The 18444-nt window shown below is 43.7% G+C and overlaps 3 protein-coding genes across 5 annotated transcripts; 2 read left to right on the top strand and 1 right to left on the bottom strand.

Moving 5' to 3' along the window:
• Positions 1–1012: 1012 nt before the first annotated feature.
• On the bottom strand, positions 1013–3148 carry rps23 (ribosomal protein S23). The gene is made up of 4 exons (XM_061687812.1): positions 3082–3148; positions 1694–1853; positions 1306–1426; positions 1013–1206 (listed from the first exon to the last, which is right to left on the bottom strand). Exons 1-4 carry the CDS (start codon positions 3083–3085, stop codon positions 1060–1062), a joined length of 432 nt encoding a protein of 143 aa, XP_061543796.1. The 5' UTR covers positions 3086–3148; the 3' UTR covers positions 1013–1059.
• Positions 3149–4754: 1606 nt separating this feature from the next.
• atp6ap1la (ATPase H+ transporting accessory protein 1 like a) lies at positions 4755–11708 on the top strand. 2 transcript variants are annotated; one of them, XM_061689115.1, is made up of 7 exons: positions 4755–4862; positions 6137–6195; positions 6889–7016; positions 8104–8258; positions 9607–9657; positions 10658–10895; positions 11057–11708. In XM_061689115.1, the coding sequence occupies exons 1-7, from the start codon at positions 4768–4770 to the stop codon at positions 11312–11314; spliced, it is 984 nt and encodes a 327-aa protein (XP_061545099.1). In that variant the 5' UTR covers positions 4755–4767; the 3' UTR covers positions 11315–11708. The 2 variants fall into 2 exon arrangements, with proteins under 2 accessions (XP_061545099.1, XP_061545100.1); XM_061689116.1 differs by having other exon boundaries at positions 6137–6159.
• Positions 11709–12542: 834 nt separating this feature from the next.
• pde12 (phosphodiesterase 12) lies at positions 12543–18444 on the top strand. Of its 2 annotated transcripts, none has more exons than XM_061687939.1 (7): positions 12543–13492; positions 15467–15897; positions 16288–16393; positions 16498–16642; positions 16723–16801; positions 17153–17275; positions 17861–18444. In XM_061687939.1, exons 1-7 carry the CDS (start codon positions 12900–12902, stop codon positions 18202–18204), a joined length of 1821 nt encoding a protein of 606 aa, XP_061543923.1. In that variant the 5' UTR covers positions 12543–12899; the 3' UTR covers positions 18205–18444. The 2 variants fall into 2 exon arrangements, with proteins under 2 accessions (XP_061543923.1, XP_061543924.1); XM_061687940.1 differs by having other exon boundaries at positions 17814–17978.

Genomic DNA, 18444 nt, shown 5'->3' on the forward strand with positions numbered 1-18444 from the left:
TGTTAGCGGCGTGTTGTTGTTTTGCGATGAGGGTGTGTGCCATCTGTTACTATATTTAAGTGAGCAACTCACCGGTCACATTACTCCCAAGTACAAACAGGTCAACTCCAGATTGGAAAATTCTTGATTCTTCACCATGCTTTGTCTTCAAGTTATGCGCTCGAGCCTTGAAGCTCACTAAGAATTGCAACATTTTAACTTTTTTTTATCTGTACCTTTCTGTTTGGTAACCAACCGTGTAGTACAGTAATACCTATATTCGATATTTGAGTTCATGTTCTAAAATTGCTGCAGTAAAGTCAATATTTGGATGTTTGCTATTTATTACTACGGAGCTTTTGCGGCACATTTTTCTGTAACATTCATTCTTAACCTCACTATCATGTACAACACTTTGGTCAAACGTCTTAAACGTGATCTATAAATAAAAGCCGAATTGGATTTGTAGTGATTCTATTGCAACACTTGGCTGCAAACCATTTTTTTTTTCAACAGGAAAATCAAGTCTATTTAGGATTCTAAAAAAAAAAAAAAAAAAAATATTTAAGAAAATATGCTTTTCCAACATGAGTTTTTAAAAATTTTATCCAAATCCCCAACATTTTTTATTTGCAAAGTTTCACATCAAGATGCCTCTCCATTGGTATTTACATCCCAAAACACTAGTGAAAAATAACATACTGTATATTCATCTTCAAACATGGGCTTCAGTTTTTGTTTTTTAATAGTCAAACTGTTTTAGATAAATGCATCCTTTTTTTACATCTGTAAAACCCTCAAATTGCTTTTTCCTGTGGAAAAAAGCAATTTGAGGGTGATGGTCTCAATTTGTGCCAACTTCGACTGCAGTAAACTGTGTGAATAGCCGTTGCACGCAACTTCAGAGATGACACCTCTAACACTTAATTTTTTTTAAATTTCTCAGTTTTTTGTCGAAGCCATATGTTACGTGACATGTTTCCTCTGTATGGAAAACGAAAAGTCTTCGAAAGAAAGAAAAACCCAGCAGATGTGAAAATGTGAACTGAAAGCATTTATTTGGTTTGCCAGGGGCCACTTTTATGACCTGGGTCTCTCCTTCTTGCCTTTGTAGAGCGCCAGTAGAGATACGTTGGCCACTTTGACTACCTTGAAGCGAACTCCGGGGATGTCTCCCACGGCGTGTCCCTTACGACCGAAACCTGCCACCAGGACCTCGTCGTTCTCCTGCGGGGGAATCGGCCGACGCCGGAGAAATTAGAAGACGAGACTTAAAAAACGAACAAAACAAAAAAAAAAACAGAATCTGGAGTGACGACGAATCACCTCGATGAAGTTGAGGCAGCCGTCGTTGGGGACAAAGGCGGTGATCTTCTTGCCGTTCTTGATGAGCTGGACCCTCACGCACTTCCTGATGGCCGAGTTGGGCTGCTTAGCCTCCACACCGCTGCGCACACGCACAATCGCTAAGTACACGCCTCGCAACTACATCAGCCACGGCGGACGCACCCATCTTCGCCATTCATGAATTCCACGGGTTGTGAATTTTTGGGGAACCTTTCCAGTTATTCGCGGAAGCCTCCTTACTGGCACTGCCCGCCCCATCCGAAAAAATAAATACGGTCTCTCTATATCACAGATTTGCACCCATTGTGGGTGGACCTTGTTTATGTGTTCGCTGTATGTTTTTCTTTTTTTTTTTTTTTGTACGTACACTTTCTCGAGCACGATGCCTTTGGCGTGAGAAGCCCCCCCGAAGGGGTTGGCCTTGAGGGCGGTGCCCAGGTGGGCCTTCTTGTACTGCTTGTCGTGCCATTTCTGCTCACGGCGGTGATTGCGGAGCTTCCTGGCTGTGCGCAGACCACGACACTTTCCTGTACGGAAGGATGTCACACACCATTTAGGTTACAGAAGACCAAATAAAAGCAATCTACTGAAGATCATGACCACACGTGGCTTTCTCGTTACTGTACAATGGGGAAACCGTGACTCTGAATTCATACATTTAGCTCCAAATTCATGCTTGAAAAGCACTAAATTCATTCAAATTACTTGCTTGGTTTGTTTTAAATCATCTTTACCCAAACTAAATGTTTTGATAAAAAGAAAAAGTAGATATTTCACATGCCTTTTTGAAACATAACCTTTTTTACAAGTATTTATTTCTGAGTCTTTTTCTTTTAACTTAAATGGTACTATGAATCTCCAAATTGTGAAAAAGAACTCATTTGCGACTTGGGTTAAGAAAATCAACAACTATGTAAATTGAGTTTTGATTCAGAAAAAATACTCAAAAATATATTACAAAATGTATAAAATGTATGCATCTCCCCCACAAAAAAAAAACGAGATAAACTGGAAAAAAATGTGGATACGTTTATTCGACGCAATTCATGGTTTTACGTTCCACTTTTTCCTGAGTTTTTACTTTCTTTTTTCTTATACATACTCTAGAAACATGTTTCAGCTTTGAATAAAAAGCAGAAAATTCAATTTTTAATGCAAAAACTAGGTTCCAAGATTTGTATTCTTCCCAATTTCCATTTATGCACTTTTAACTCTACGCCTACAATTGCACAACAGACGACTATGGAGTAACTTACAGCGCGTTTCTCATAAATCGCATCACAATAAAACGATACATAACACACATGACCACGATTCACACCAAGTTAACAGCATCTAATTACTTTTACTTTAAAATACAGGAAACAGCCTAAACGTTAGAAAAGCGACTGTCAGTGTAATCGCATGGCGACCAACAACAACACGCCACCATTAAGCTTGGACATCAACAGTAAGACTTAAGGGACATAATATCAGTTTAAGCATGACAATTCGTCTCACGTGTCACATTTCGACAGTGTTTATTTGAGCTAGCCGTGCTAAGCTAAGGTGCTAACTAGCCGAGCGGCCGCGTTATGGCCGCCGCACGTTGCCGACGAGGAAATTGTTCCGTTTTCATGCCACGTTAACACGTTTTTTCCCCCACGTACAAAATATCGCAAACGGCACATAAGGTGTTCGTGTAGCGCGTCGTCACGACAAATGGACAAAGTGGCAAAGATTGGTGGGTGAAAAAGGCGAACGTTTTCGGCGTACCCATGATTGCAGGAGCGCGTCTGGGTTGGAAAGGAAAGACCCAAAATGCACCGCGGCAAACTGGCCACTCTCAGGACCCCGGGACACGCGTCCGCGCACAACGCCTGCTTGAAATGCTCACTTTGTTTGTTTTAGTTTTATGTTGTTATGTGTACTGTTCTGTCGATGTTCGGTGATTGATCACTTGTTGAATTTGGATATTTCAACGTTTGAATTGTAATGCTAGATTTTGATGAATAAAATTAAAGGGGGAAAAAAGTACAGAGCTGGATTGCCCTCGTCACGTCTAAAATAATATACAGTGCCTTGAAAAAGTACTGGCCCCTTCTCAAATTCTAATACTTTTGCATAGTTTACCCACTTTAACTCATCAAGTTAAGCAAATCAAGCAAATGTAATTATCAGACAAAAATAACCCAAGTGAACTTAAAATGCTGTTTTTAAACAGGGATTTCATTTATGAAGGGGGAAAAAAACGATTGAAAGTTACCTGACCCTGTGTGGAAAAAGTAACCTCCAGACCCGTTCAATCAAGAAATCACCTAAACAGAATCCGTCCCAACAAAATCAAGATCTGAAAAACCTGCAACAAAATGACACGATCCAACGAAATTCCAGAACAGTCAAGAAATAAAGTCATTGACATCTATCAGTCTGGAAAGGGTTACAAAAGCCATTTCTGAAGCTGTCGGATTCCAGCGAGCCATCGGGAGAGCCATTAACCTCAAATGGTGAAAACATGGAACAGTGGTGAACCTTCCCTGGAGTGGCCGGCCTCCAAAGATTGCCCCAATAGAACGCCAATGACTCATCCAGGAGGCCACAGAGGAACTCGGGACAACTTCGAAAGAACTGCAGGCCTCCCCTGCCTCAATTCAGGTCGGTTCACGACAGCAATAAGGAAAAGACTGGGTAAAAATGGCATCCATGGTAGGGTTCCAAAACGAAACCCACTGCGGACCAAAAAAGAACATAAAGGCGAATCTTACTTTTGGAAAAAAAAAACATCTGAATAATTCCCAAGACTTTTAGGAGAATATTCCATCGACTGATGAGGCGAAAGTGGAACTTTTCGGAAGTTGTGTGCGTAAATGGAACGCGGTATTTTAGTAAAAGAACATCATATCAACAGTGGAACATGGAGATGGGGTGTGTGATGGTCTCGGGCTGCTTCGCTCCTTCAGGACCTGGACGACTTGCTGTGATCGATGGAAGCATGAACGCTGCTCTTCATCAATGAAATCACCATTTTAAAAACAGCATTTTAAGTTCACTTGGGTTATATTTGATTGGTGAACTTAAAACTATGCAAAAACCTAACAATTTGAGAAGGGAGCCACTACTTTTTTTTTCACGGCACTGTATTCCCTTTATTTTTAAATATCTATCCTAAGATTCAACACTGAGCAAGACGACATTTTCTTTTCTTTAACTGCTTTAATTAGATTTATGTGATTTGACTGATTGTATTTGTATGATTGTATTATATTTTTGGGTCAGAAATGCAGCAAATGTAATTCTGCGGAGACGCTGGTGTCGTGACGTCTGTTTTCCGATTGGTTGCTTCCCGAGTCTGTCAGGGGGGTAAACATGGAGTGGGCTGATTAAAGTAGATTAGGGGGGATTGTGTGTGTGTGTGTGTGTGTGTGTGTGCGCGTGCCCGTGTGCTGGCATCACAGCACAGCGATGGCTCCCAAATCTCCAGAAGCCTCCTGCAGCATCCTCCTGGCCGTCGCTGCAATTTCCCTTTTTCAGCCGTCGTCGTGCCATCCCGCTGCCAGGTAAGCGAGGGCACGCGACACCTGCGCCGGCACGAGTCTCGTCTTTTGGGCTTTGCCACGCGGCAAGGAGCCAGTGGCGTTGTCCTGCTGCGATGTGCGCCTTCAGGATAGGTGGCATGTTCTTCTTCAACGGTGGAGGTGCACGCGGGATAACGATTCAATTCAAAAAAGGCGAACGAATGCACGAAAGATGATGAGAATTGCGATCTTGAGCCCGAAAAAAAACACACGTCAGTCTTGACCTTTCAGCAGTTTCCTCATATTTACTCAATAACATTGAACTTTTTTTTTTTTTTTTTTTTTTTATTCAAATAAAACACAACAGCATTATACCTGTATTGAAAGTCACCATATCAAAGTCAAGGTTCATAAAAGCTGCACCGTTAAAACGAAGAAATAAATGCCATCTCTTCAATACAGCCTGAAAGAAATGAAAAGTTTCATTGAATTGAAATATCCCATACTGAAATGCTGTTGCCGTTCGCAAAAGGAGTAGCAAGAAATTAAACCGTCCGACTAATATTTGCTACATATAATGTGTTTTGTGTGTGTGTGTGTGTGTGTGTCATCTTTCTATGCCAGCGACGTATTGTGACTGGCAAAACAATTGCATGCACTTCCACGAGATGGCAGAAGGTACAATTGAAGCCAATTTGTGAGTACGCTGAGACGAGATCCTGATACTTTTTGGCCCATTTTTGATTGGCGCTGTGCCCTAAAATGTTTCTCATGGCAAATCTGTGCCTTGGCTCAGTAAATATCGGGAAACAAAATGTATTGGAGCACCGCTATTTGAGGAAACGATATCAATTCCAGCTGAGTGGCCGCGCGGAAGCTCGTGACGAGTAGTAATAAATCCGATTTGCTTTCAGAAGTTAACTTGAATGCGGAATCGTGCGCGTTATGATGATTGCTTTGACCACAAATGGAAAAAAAAAAAAAAAAAAAAAGCAGCTTCATTTTGTGCGTCGCTGCCACTGTTGTGTGACAAACAAACGGCGACGCCGTGGACCGCCTCGCGTTGGCCTTCCGCAGCTGTCGGCGGAAGAAGATGCAAAATCTCCTCTTGGCTGGCGGCCTCCTGTCTGTGTGTATTCGTATGATTATGTAATCCACGCAATCCCCTCCAATCCGCAGCGAATTGACCCACTAGATCACACGAGTCGGAGGTTGTTTTTCGGGGAGGTTGTGTGGGTCTGTGCGGGATATTTCTATTTAAAGAAGGTCATTCATCGTTGAAAATGTCTTAAAATGCCGTTGTATCTTTTTTACAGTGCTGCTACGTCTCCAGTCCGTGGTGAGTCCGCGCATTTACACAGCGTCCATCGTAAAGGTAAAGACGCATGTCAAATCATAACAGGCGGCCACGTTCTCGCGAGTATTCTTTGTTTTTCCGGGTGCACTTTTCATCGACGCGCATTCTCCTGTCCAGACTTGTAACGTGGGAATGAGTGCGCAAACACCAAAACGCGGTGAGTCGTTCAATTCTGAGGAGCGTGGAGTTTTCCCGAGACGTGTGAATGTCATCGAAATCCACCAGAAATATTGATTTACCTGTACGTTTCAAAATGGAAATACCTCACGTGGCGGACGTGTCGTCAGCAAGTCGGCAAGACATCGGAGAATATGGCCCCACGTCCGCGGTTCTCAAAGTCTGGTACGAGTGCCACAAGTGGTACATGGGCTCCCTCTAGTGGTGCGAGAAAGAATCGCTGAATTAAATGTTCAAACTGTACGTAATGTTACACCGACGTAAACCTTTTATTTTTATTTTTTTTAAAGTACAGTTCAGTTGTATATAACGTTTAAATACAATAGTTTGCAATGCAACTTTTAGAATGATTTGTTTTCAAACATTTACTTTGGTAGAATTTTTGTTTCACATTTCTGAACAGCACAGTACATTGCAGTTTTAGGTTTTCCTATATTAAATCAATAAATACAGTTCAGGCGTGCCTCATGAAGTGTCCGCTGTGCTTTTAAGGATATTTTGAAACGCACCAAATGTCCGAAAATATTTGTGCAGATGAAGTGCCGGTGGTGCAAGCGGACGGACGGATGAGGACGGAAGACAGTCCGACACCGGACCATGTGACGAACGGAAGGAAGTTACTCCAGATGCCAGGAGCTGCACTTCCTTTCCCGCCCCTCAAGGTGGCGTAGACACAAAGGAACGTGTCAACGATTACCTCCGCCAAGCAAAATCGGTGTGCTAGAAGTATTTTCGATGCAGCTCAAGTCAAGATCAGGGATTGGATTTCCGCCTTTAGCCGTTACTGTCCGCTCGCAACGGGGCCCAGTGGGGGCAGTGAGTGAACACCAAATTAGTTGTAACGCGTGTTACCACAAGTGAATCAAGTAACGTACTTTAGCATTGGAATTTAAACATACCTAATGTGTGGTGTGTAACATTGTTTAACATTAACCTTTAGTGTGCCTTGTATTGTACCCTGAGATTAACACATAAACTTAGTGTTGTGTGTCCTGTAACGTAGCTTAGCATTAGCATGTCAAAGTACCTTAGCAATAGTATGTAACATAGCTTTATGTACGTTATGTAGGCTACCCGCGGCTTAGCATTAACATGTACAGTAAACGCCCCATAAATTGAGTCGTATAACATTGGCTAGGTAGCTTAGCATAAGGCATTAACATCCCATGAGTCATGTCACGTAGCTTAGCATGAACAAGTAAACATAGCTTTCGAGTGTCATGTGATGTAGCTTAGAATTGTTAGGTATTACATCTTTGTCACTGCTTTAAACATGACTTAAGCAATATTATATAACATTTGAGCAGTTGTCGTCACATTTTGTACCGTTAAAGGTTGCAAAGCTGCATGTTGAGCAAAGCATTCACACACCTTCTGACGGGAAGTTAGGAGAACAGATGGAAATTCCCTAACCTTTGTGGACAGCGTGAGAGAGACAGATAAAAAGAGACAGATCCCGGAAGATGAGCAGATGAGTCTGGCGAGACGCTTGCAGAGTGATCTGCAAGCGCTGCAAATCTCGTTCATGACTTGCTCATCTTTTTAGCACAAAATGGAACTCCTTCCGAGCCTGGTCACTGACTCCCTTCAAGAGCTTATATCTTTTAAAAAAAAAAACGACAGTAATAAACATAACTTCAACTATGTCGTGTAATATAACGTTAGGATTAAATTGTAAAAATACCTAATAGTATCTTCGCGTTAACGTACCTTAAGTACCGTTCCTTACCTGTCCCATGTGTCCGTCAGGTGTTGTCCAACGGGAGGCCGTGCGTGATGTTCCAGGCCAGGAGGTTGTCGCTGCGTTACGAGAGGCGGAAGCAAGTGGACCTGACCGAGCGAGCCTTCTCCCCTCCGAAGTCCGTGGACACCAGCCAGTCGGTGTGCCGCCACGACAGAGCCACGTACGTACCGCGTCGCACGGGACGGCGCCCACAAATATCCGCGTTCATCCAGAGAATTCCATACCGGATGGGTCGTGGCCCCGGTTAACGACGTCCGCCACCGCCGCCGGTGGAGATTCAGCTACCGCGGGTCGAAGTCAAAGAGGTGGAAAGCGGGTTCTCCGGCAGAGAGAGAAGAGGAAAGCACAGAGCCGAGAACTGAATGTGGGGACTTTGAATGTCGGGACTACGACGGGAGAATCTCGGGAGTTGGTTGACATGAGGAGAAAGGTTGATATATTGTGTGTCCAGGAGAGCAGGTGGAAAGGCAGTAAGGCTAGAAGTTTAGGGGCAGGCTTTCAAGGTGTCGATGGGAAGAGAAATGGAGTCGGGGTTATTTGAAAAGAAGAGTTGGCTGAGAATGTCTTGGAGGTGAAAAGAGTAGCAGATCGAGTGATGAGGCTGAAACGTGAACTTGAGGGTGTTATGTGTGATGTGGTTAGCGGCTATGCCCCACAGGTAGGATGCGACCCGGAGGTCAAAGAGAAATTCTAGAAGGAGCCGGACGAAGTAGTGCTGAGCGTCCCAGACACAGAGAGAGTCGTGATTGTCGTCCAGAGGAGCAAATAGCGAGTGTGTTGGTCGAAGGATGATGAGGATGCAGCTGCCAGGCAAGAGAGCGAGAGGAAGACCGAGGAGAAGGTCGATGGATGTCGTGAGGGAAGACGTGAGGGCAGCCGGTGTTGGAGAGGAGGATGCGGGAGATAGGCCGACGTGGAAAAGGAGGACGCGCTGTGGCCAACCCGAAAGGGACGAGCCCGAAGGGAAAGAAGAAGGTATATGCAAATGTTTCTTTTGCGAATGTTATTTTCTTTGATCATTTACAAGAAATCAATCAACCAATTATTTCATCAAATAAATACAACAACTCTAATGTTTGTGTCAAATCTTTCATGTTACTCCTACTTTTCCTTTTATTATTTGAAATATATGTGATTAAACAATCGTTTCATTAAAAAAGTAAACGCTATGTACAATTGTTTATTTTACAAAAAAAAACAATTTAACAATTTATAAACAAACAAATGATTTAATAAACTAAATAAAACATTTCAAATATATATTTACAATTATTTACCTCGCCTTACAGTATGCAATGGGTAAATGACCCAATTATTTCATAAAATACATAAAAAAATGTTCAATGTAAAATTGTGTTTAACTAGTATATTTGTTTCTGGTAAATTAAATGGCAAATGATTTCATGAGACAAAAGAATAGAAATAAATGACACTATTATTTTTGGTGTGGCGTGTGCGTGTGTGCGTGTGTGTGTGTGTGTGTGTGTGTGTGTGTGTTTCCTCACCAGGCTGGTGATGAGATTTGGCGATGTGGACGATTTGAGAGGCCTCGCCATCAGGTACCGACTTGTCTGTCAATCATGCACTAATACCTCAATGTAACGTAGCACACGTTAACTGTCACATAACGTAGCTTAGTATTCACACTTAAACATTCCTTTTCCACGGCGTTACAACGAGGCGCTCTAATGCGGCCAAGTCAGCCCAAGTCCCGGTTTACACGCTGGATGTCAAGAAAAAAAAAAATCCTTTGTCTCTGCTTTTCCGTCGTTCTCTGCATGACATTGCGCACACTTGTGGCCAACAACGAGGCGCTCTAAAGCGGCCAGGTCAGCCCAAGTCCCGGTCTACACGCTGGTTGAAAAAGAAAAAAAGAAAATAAATCCTTTGTCTTTGCTTTCCCGTCTTTCTCTGCATGACATGCGCACACTTGTGGCCAACAGCGAGGCGCTCTAAAGCGGCCAGGTCAGCCCAAGTCCCGGTCTACACGCTGGTTGAAAAAGAAAAAAAGAAAATAAATCCTTTGTCTTTGCTTTCCCGTCTTTCTCTGCATGACATGCGCACACTTGTGGCCAACAATGAGGCGCTCTAAAGCGGCCACGCCAGCAGGGGACTATCCGAAGGAAAGATGTTTTTGAAGATGCGGTTAGCTAGCGGACTGCACGTCACAACTGCGCCAGATAACCGCTGATGCCAACAAAGACGCTCAAGTTCTTCTCAATTAGGGGGAGTGGCGACTCAAGTGCATCACGCGTCACAAAAAAACTGTGAAAAACAGTTTTATGCTACTGTATATCTCCACAATTCCAGAACACATAGTTTTCAGTCTTTGCACGTTTTCAGCAATTATCTTCAAACATAACGTCTCTAGAAACAAATGTGTTTGTTTGGCATAGCGGGGCACTGCCCCTAATGTCAAACTGGCACTGTACCTTTGTACTTAACCTTTAAACCCTTTCACACAAAGATTAGCAACTCGTATTGACCTTTGCCTTTTACACAGAACCCAGCAAAAGCAGGATATCGGCGTAACTGCGAGCGCTTCCTTTGTCTCCCCAGGCTGCAGCTGTCCAACACCTTCTACGAGGCGTCGGGCCAGTGGTGGTTTTCTGTGGACAGCGTCTCGGTGGTCTACAACGCCTCGCAGGAAGCCGTGTTCAACGCCAGCGACGTGTACGCGCCGTCCTCGTCCTCGTATCACTGCTCGCACGTCAGCAGCCTGGAACGCCACAGCGCCCTCCTGATGCCCGGCAGTGACAACGCCCGTCGCTGGACACTCACCTTCGTCGACTTCCAGGTGCCCTTCTCACATCATCATCGACCTCCTCTGTGCAAATGTTCGCTTCGGTCGGGTATTAGACTATCCCGGGGCGAGACCCTGGAAGTTTCAGGCAAATCTTTGACATTGGTATCCGTGATTGTAACTCGGTGAAAATATAAAATAATCCCCCTCCTCAGATCCAGGCCTTCAACGTGACGTCGGGCAGGTTTTCGCCAGTGAGCGACTGCGCCGCCGTCCTGACGCCGGCCATCCTGATGGGTCTGGTGACGTCGCTCATCCTGCTTCTGGTGCTGGCCTACGCGCTGCACCTGCTCGTCCACCTCAACCGCATCGAGAACGACCGCGAGCGCAAAGCCCGCCGCCATTTCCTCCCGAGCCCGGAACAGCTGGAACGCTGCTGCGCTGAAAATGGAGCGGATGAGGATGTTCCCTAGCGGGAGCCGGACTTTTATGGAAGTTTTGGCGTACTATTCGATTTGCCTTTATAAGAAATATAATACAAATATTTGTACCTATATTGAGGCGGCAATATTTTTGTTTTAATAAAACCGTTTATTAGCTGGATGAAGGCAATGTTTTCTGTTTTCTTGAAAATGTATGTATTTTTTGGGGGGGAAATTATTTTACTTTTATTGCACGACCTCAGAATTGTTTTTGGAAAAATTTCCTTGAAAAATTGTCTTTGAAAAATGACAACTTTTTCGAATTACAGCTTTTATCACAGAATATTTGGGCTTTTTCTTCTTTTTTTGCAGAATATTACAACTCTTTTCTTGAAAGATAAAAACTGCTCTTGAACCATTTTAAGATTAAAGTTTTTTTTCTAGATCAATGGTTTCTTTTTTTTAATTGAAAAAATATATATTTTTAAGTACAGTTTATATGTCAGAATATTAATATTAACTTTGTCCTGAAAATGAAAATGTATTTTCAAGCATGTATTGCGGAAAGGATTTGGCCTTTTTTCTTCTGTGTGCAATCTTATGGGTGTTTTCTTGAAAAATGAAAGGTTTGCAATCAAACTTTAAAACTTTTTTTTAATTAAACCTTTGCTCCTTAAAAATTAGGACTTTTTCTCTGGAAAGTTGTTTTAAAAATGCAATTTCTTATAAAATATATAAAACTATAATAAACGTTATTGCACAATATTAGAACCGATTTTGATTTTTTTTAAATAACTTTCTTGAAAAAATGTAACCTATTTTTTTTTTTTATTAAAAATTGAATTTAAAAAATCCTTGAAAAATGACAACCCTTTTCTGAAAAATTACAACTTAATCATGAAAAGTTTTGACTTTTTGCTTGAAAAAATACAACTTTTCCTGAAAAGGTGTCAAAGGAAGTTGACCGACTAAAAATAGCGTAAAACTACTCTCCCTTTGAAGATGGACTAATAATACACAGGGGAAAGGAAGTATTGTATAAGGAATACATTTTGTCACATTAGTTCATCGTAGCTTAACTTGAACTTAAATCAAGTTCAGTAATTCATTTGCCACGAATTGCATGGCTCACTTTCTGTGCGGCTATTACATGAAAAAAGGAGAAAGAAAACGATTTGAATACGTTTCACGTGACGTTTGAGAACGGAATTTGTGTACTTTTACCAACGTCCAGTGGGGGGCAGTAAAGATTTTTTATTTTATTTTTTTGACGCACTGGTCATGTACACAAGGAGAACTCTATATAACTTTGACTTCGACATGGCTACAACTAACGTCATATAGCGATGCTTGAAATAGTGTGGGGTTTTTATTGGGTGTATGAATTTGTTTTTGTGTGTGTGTGAAATCGCTTAAGAAGAAACAAAATCTTAAGAACAGACCAAATCCGCAACTTCGCTGACTGTTGATACCGGGAAGTAGATGGTCCCACAATGCGGTTGTCAAGCTAGTTCCGGTGCATTTTAGTCCCTCCTGAGAGTGGTGACTTCAGGGGGTAGACGACCCCTACTGCGGTTCGTTCCGGGTGCGTTTGAGTTGCATTTAGTCCGGCTTTGGAGACACCGGGGCGGGCTTCATGTTCAACAAGCTCGTCGCTGCCGTCCTTCCGTTTCACCGTCGCCTGCTCTCCACCTCGTCGCCGGCGGCTTTGACCCGAGCGCGCCGCCTCCTCGGCAGCATGGAGCCGGCCTCGGTGAGATGTGTCGCCGGGGAGCCCAAGCTGACCATCTCGTTCCGCGTGGACGGCAGCCAGAAGCACATGCAGCGGGAGCAGGACGAGCCGCTGGGGAAGGTCCTGTCCCGCATCGCCTGCACCCTCGCGAAGGGCAAAACCAAGGCGAAGAAGGCGAAGAGGAACGCGGGGCAGCAGCAGCAACAGCAGCCGGCGGCGGCGGGGGACACCCCGGAGCCCACCGTGGTGAAGCTCTACGTGGACGGCGGGGAGGTGCCGGAGACGGTGCTGAACGCGGACGCGTGGCGGGACGGGGCCGTGCTGCAGCTGGGCGACGTCCGGTACTCGATACGCCGCAACGAGCCCACCTTCACCACCGCCTCGATGCCGGCCTCGCTGCTGGCTGGCTTCCCGGTGTGTCCCAAGCTGGAGGTGGAGTTCGGAGATCTGGACCGCTGCGAGTTGACGTGGTACAAGGAGAAAGGCCCGAACCCCAGGTAACTGGACGAAACATTCCACGTTGATGCCACATGACAAAAATGGAGGCACAGAAAAGTTTGATCAAAACTATCCTTTCATACAATTTTAAAATCAATTACAGAGCAAAAGGTATTTAAAAGTGAAATACAACTGAAGGACTGTGCACTGTACTATACACACTAAACTGTTGGATTTTTAAAAAAAAAAAGTCGTACGTAGATAGAATATATATTTTTAGAATTGATTATCCCATTGATTAATCGAATAATCTGCACACAAAAAAATTGTTCAAGTTTGGTGCAAAATAATTTTTTTCTGAACTACTGTATATTAACTGATTATAGAGAGCGAGTGACGCGATCCCCAATCTTCTGGAAACTGAGAGCTACGACTTGGGTACTGATTATGCCAAGAGCTGATTTTTAATGTGATCGACTTCTGAGTGCTGCTTCGGGTTCAGCTACATGTCCATTGCAGGTTATTCCTACGATTGCTGCAAAAAGTTATGTATATATATTTTTTTCATAGTAAGGGGAGAACCAGCAAACGCCATAGAGCGGGGCCAGAGCCAGAGCCAGAAATTGAACCCTCGACCTCTGAACAGTGAGGCGGGTGTGCTAACCAGTTAGTTGTAAATTTGAGTCTGCCATACAGAAGTGAGGAATAACAAAGCATTTCCGGTTCGGTGCTAAACTGCATTTCATTGGCTCAGTACTTGTACTCTGTGTAATGTCAATAAAGTTGTACCTCATTTAATCTAACCAATCTAATGTTAACCACTGTGAATACTGGGACATATAGGAATGGCTCTGAAAGTGTGCCATTGTAGAATTTTACTGCTGTGCAAGTGTAAAAAGAAAAAGAATAAATATATATATGTATATAATATAATATATATTATATATTTTTTTATTATTATTATATATATTTTTTTTTAAATGCCCATAATTACAGCGGGAAAAAGGAGTTCTCTCAAATTTTGGGAACATTTTTAGCTGTATTTTTAGCTACAAAGCTTTAGTAGTAAACCTGTTTCAGATGATGTCACATAGAATAATGCTAAAAGATCCAAGTTGGTCCTCTCTGAGCAACAGGACCTGTAGGATTTCAAACAAGGAAGCAAAAAAAGTGAATCGCAAGAAAATGTATATGAAGCCTCAAATGTAAACGTTCACTTTCACTTATGTTGTTGTATTTGCGTTAATTGTTTACCCATTCATGTTTCAGTCTTTGAACGTTAGCGACTTAAAGAAGAAACAAAGCTAAGATTGTGAATCTTATGAAAGACTGGCGTATGCTTCACTGTATAATGTTTCCTGATCTTGGAACTGATTGAGTGTTGTGTTAATTTGTACTTTGTTTCAACGGTGTTTGAAGACAGCACAAACCAGTCTGAAAACGTCTCACCTGCTGATTAAGATGAGGGACAGCGACACTAACTTTATTCTCCAAAACCTTTTTCAAAAAAAAATTTGAGTTTATTTTTAATATATTTGCAAAATATTTCTAAGTACTTTTTGAATTGTCATTGTGGCCATTTTTTGGGAAATTTCATGTGAATTTAACAAATTAGAATACATTTTGTGGTATTGTCACAAAATTCGTAAAAAGTTCAAATGGACATGCACGCAGATGAGCTACACCACAAGGATTACTTTTTGCTATCAATTCTAAATGGAAAATGGAGTTCCTCAAGGGTCAATTCCATGCCCCCTTTTTGTTTACTTAAGCTATAATTCAAATGTACTATTACTATTTAATGGAAGTTGAGCTAATGCTACATACTGTGGTTCCTTGAGATAAGCGCTTAACCACCCTATATCTGTTGCTTAAAGAGGTATACTACAAAAAACATCGATGCTAGTTTTGTTTGCCCGTCTGTAGCGTTTTTCATTGTGTGTTAGCACGGAGCTAGCGGTCTTCTGTAAGTTATGTGTTGGTTTAGTACACTAGGTGTAATTCCATCCAGCTCATCTCTATTGTCATTCCAGTGCCAAAGCTGCCGGGGAAGCGAACGCTCAGGACATCGCCTGGGTAGAAGTGGGCTGCACCCGAGTCTACGTCCCGTGCAATCAGGACATCGGCTGCCGGCTCAAACTGCGCTGCACGCCCAAAGACGGCGGCGGGCGCGACGGGCGACCCACCGAACTCCTCTCCGCCGGCGCCGTGGAGGCCGGGCCGGGCGCGTGCACCTTCGACGAGCGGCACGCGTACACGGCCAAGGAGGCGACGTGGCCGGCGCTGCGCGTGGCGTCCTACAACATCCTCGCCGACGTCTACGCGCAGACGGAGCTGTCCAAGATGGTGCTGTACCCCTACTGCGCCCCTTACGCCCTGCAGCTGGATTACAGGCAGAACCTGATCAAGAAGGAGCTGGCGGGATACCACGCCGACGTCGTCTGTCTGCAGGAGGTGGACAAAGGTGAAGAATGATCACGCCATTCACTGATCAGTGTGTGTTGTTATGCAGTGTTACCCCAATATGTGTTGTTGTGTCCCGCCGTTGCTGCTTCTGTGATGCTTTGTTTCTCTTTTACATTTTACGCAGACGTTCTATAGGTATGCTTTTATTTTCATGAGGTTTTATCATTGCCTTTGTAAATTTGTGCATCAATGTAGTGTTTACTATGAGCATGAAACTCAAACTTTTAATAAGTTTGTGTTTCCTATGTGTCGGAGGGATTAAACTACAAATGTAGAACCAAAATAACGAGTTTTCTTCTATTGCGGGGTCGTCTTGAACGTATTCCTGTGATAAATGGAGGTTCGCTGTAGATGTTTGCCGACTTTTTGTTGTTGTTGACATTTTCAGGGGTGTTTTTGGACAGTCTGACTCCAGCTCTTGATGCCTTTGGCCTGGACGGCGTTTTTAAGCTTAAAGAGAAGCAACACGAAGGATTGGCGACCTTCTACCGCAGGTTTGTTCGAGAAGACGCTAGATTTGAAAGAACACATTTTCAGTACTGAGCAGCACATTGGTGTCTCAGTCAAGCTTCCCGTACTGCTTTTTTTCCTCCTTTAGGACAAGATTCAAGCTTCTGAGTCGCCACGACATCACGCTGAGCGAGGCGCTGACGTCGGACCCGCTCCACGGCGAGCTGCTGGAGAGGATCTCGGCGGACGACACCCTGAGAGACAAGATTATGAAGCGCTCCACCGCCTTGCAGGTATCGAGCCTGTGTCCGCGCCGTCTTATTCCGACACGCTCTACTCTCTCGCTCCTTGATGGTCTCTCTCATCTGTGCAGGTCAGCATGCTGGAGGACCTCCACCAGGCAGGCAGGAAAGTGTGCGTGGCCAACACACACCTGTACTGGCACCCTCAAGGTACACTTGCTTACCAAAACAGCAGCACATACATGTAAACATTCTCGGCCTCCTCCCTTTAACCATCAGGACAACCAAAATGAGTGGTAACTGTAAATCTCACTTAAGATGCTGTTTTTTCCACATAAACGTTAATGTTCCAGTTGCTAACAAAAAAACTTACAGCACTTATGTCCAATCAGCCTATTAGACGCCTCCCTTTAACCATCAGGGGGAAAAAATATAAGTTCAATTATTTTTCAATTCTTCTCTTCACACACGGGGCTTGAACTGTTACACTGATTTAAACTTTGCTACGATACGAAACCGCCGCAACTACCGGAAATAAAGCATCTTCTTTTTCCTTTGGAGGTGGGAACGTCCGCTTGGTCCAGATTGCCGTGGCTCTGCGGCACCTGAGTCACGTGATCGGCGAGGTGGCCCCGGGAGCGCCGTTGGTCTTCTGCGGCGACTTCAACTCCTCACCGAGTTCGGGTAACTAAACTGCAACTTGTAACTTGTAGCCATGCCCAAGTGTCAGAGGTGGCTGTGAAGGTCTGCTAGCTTAATGCTAACATATAATGCAAAATGCCACAGACGGGCTAAAAAAAGTAGCATAAATGTTGCGGTAATAATAAACCTTCGAGCAATGTCTTCTTTAACACACGGAGCAGCAATATATACAAACAGAGCATACAACAACTCAACTCAACTCAAATGTACTATTACTATTGCGTTCATACTGTATAGGGTGGGGCCTTGAGCTACGCTTTTGTTTTGTTTTTGTTTTTCGTCCATTGTTTTTGTTCTACCGGCGGTTGGCAAACAAGCATACTGTCGCATTACTGCCACCAACTGATATTGTCCTTTCACTGCAAGGAAACAGAATATAAATGAATGTTGGCTGGATGTTGTGACGTTTGCTGCCGCCATCTATTGGTGGGGCTTCAATTTTTGCACGCATCTCACGATGAAAAAAAATGGCCGAATGAAAGGGGCTACTGAAAATAACGGCGTTTTTTTTTTTTTGCAGCCAAATTTGCTATTCTGAGTCCCACCGGTTCTTCTGTCCCTCCTCAGGCGTCTTCCAGCTGCTAACCGAGGCCAAACTCCCCCGGCAACATGCCGACTGGAGCAGCTCGGGCCCCCAAGAGGAGGATTCGCCGTCGTGTTTGTTCGCCGTGGACTTGATCTCCCCGTTTCCGGCGCTGCTGAGCGCCTGCGGGCCGCTGGCCTACACCAACTACGTGGGCGGCTTCCAAGGCTGCCTGGACTACATCTTCATCCAGCCGCAGAGCATGCGGGTGGAGCAGGTCATCCCCATGCCGGCCCACCACCTGGTCACCACCTACACGGCGCTGCCCAGCGTAGCTCACCCGTCGGACCACATTGCGTTGGTCTGCGACCTGCGCTGGGACCCCTGACTACGAGAGCTTTCTTAAAATCATAATGACTGACATGAGTTTTTATTTACAGTTATTTTAATCGCTGATATTCAGTGTCAATCTTTGGTTGCTTTGGTTATGGCTTTGTGTGACTGAGGGGGTAAGGATAATCAACATATACATTACTCATTTGTTTTAAATATAAACCTTTTTTTGCGTGGACATTTTTTTTCATTAAAAAATGAAAGATATGTTTTAATTGAACTAATAATAATAAAT

Source organism: Phycodurus eques, chromosome 10, assembly GCF_024500275.1.
Source record: "Phycodurus eques isolate BA_2022a chromosome 10, UOR_Pequ_1.1, whole genome shotgun sequence".
Taxonomy (NCBI): domain Eukaryota; kingdom Metazoa; phylum Chordata; class Actinopteri; order Syngnathiformes; family Syngnathidae; genus Phycodurus; species Phycodurus eques.

Bases quoted from the DNA above. Each gene is read 5' to 3' on its own strand.
- pde12 (XM_061687939.1), top strand. From the start codon at position 12,900: ATGTTCAACAAGCTCGTCGCTGCCGTCCTTCCGTTTCACCGTCGCCTG. The intron at 13,493-15,466 runs GTAACTGGACGA...TTGTCATTCCAG, and splicing joins GAGAAAGGCCCGAACCCCAG to TGCCAAAGCTGCCGGGGAAG. The intron at 15,898-16,287 runs GTGAAGAATGAT...TGACATTTTCAG, and splicing joins TCTGCAGGAGGTGGACAAAG to GGGTGTTTTTGGACAGTCTG.
- atp6ap1la (XM_061689115.1), top strand. From the start codon at position 4,768: ATGGCTCCCAAATCTCCAGAAGCCTCCTGCAGCATCCTCCTGGCCGTC. The intron at 4,863-6,136 runs GTAAGCGAGGGC...TCTTTTTTACAG, and splicing joins TCGTGCCATCCCGCTGCCAG to TGCTGCTACGTCTCCAGTCC. The intron at 7,017-8,103 runs GTGGCGTAGACA...TGTGTCCGTCAG, and splicing joins TTCCTTTCCCGCCCCTCAAG to GTGTTGTCCAACGGGAGGCC.
- rps23 (XM_061687812.1), bottom strand. The intron at 1,427-1,693 runs GTACGTACAAAA...GCGTGTGCGCAG, and splicing joins GGCATCGTGCTCGAGAAAGT to CGGTGTGGAGGCTAAGCAGC. The intron at 1,207-1,305 runs GTGATTCGTCGT...ATTCCCCCGCAG, and splicing joins GCTGCCTCAACTTCATCGAG to GAGAACGACGAGGTCCTGGT.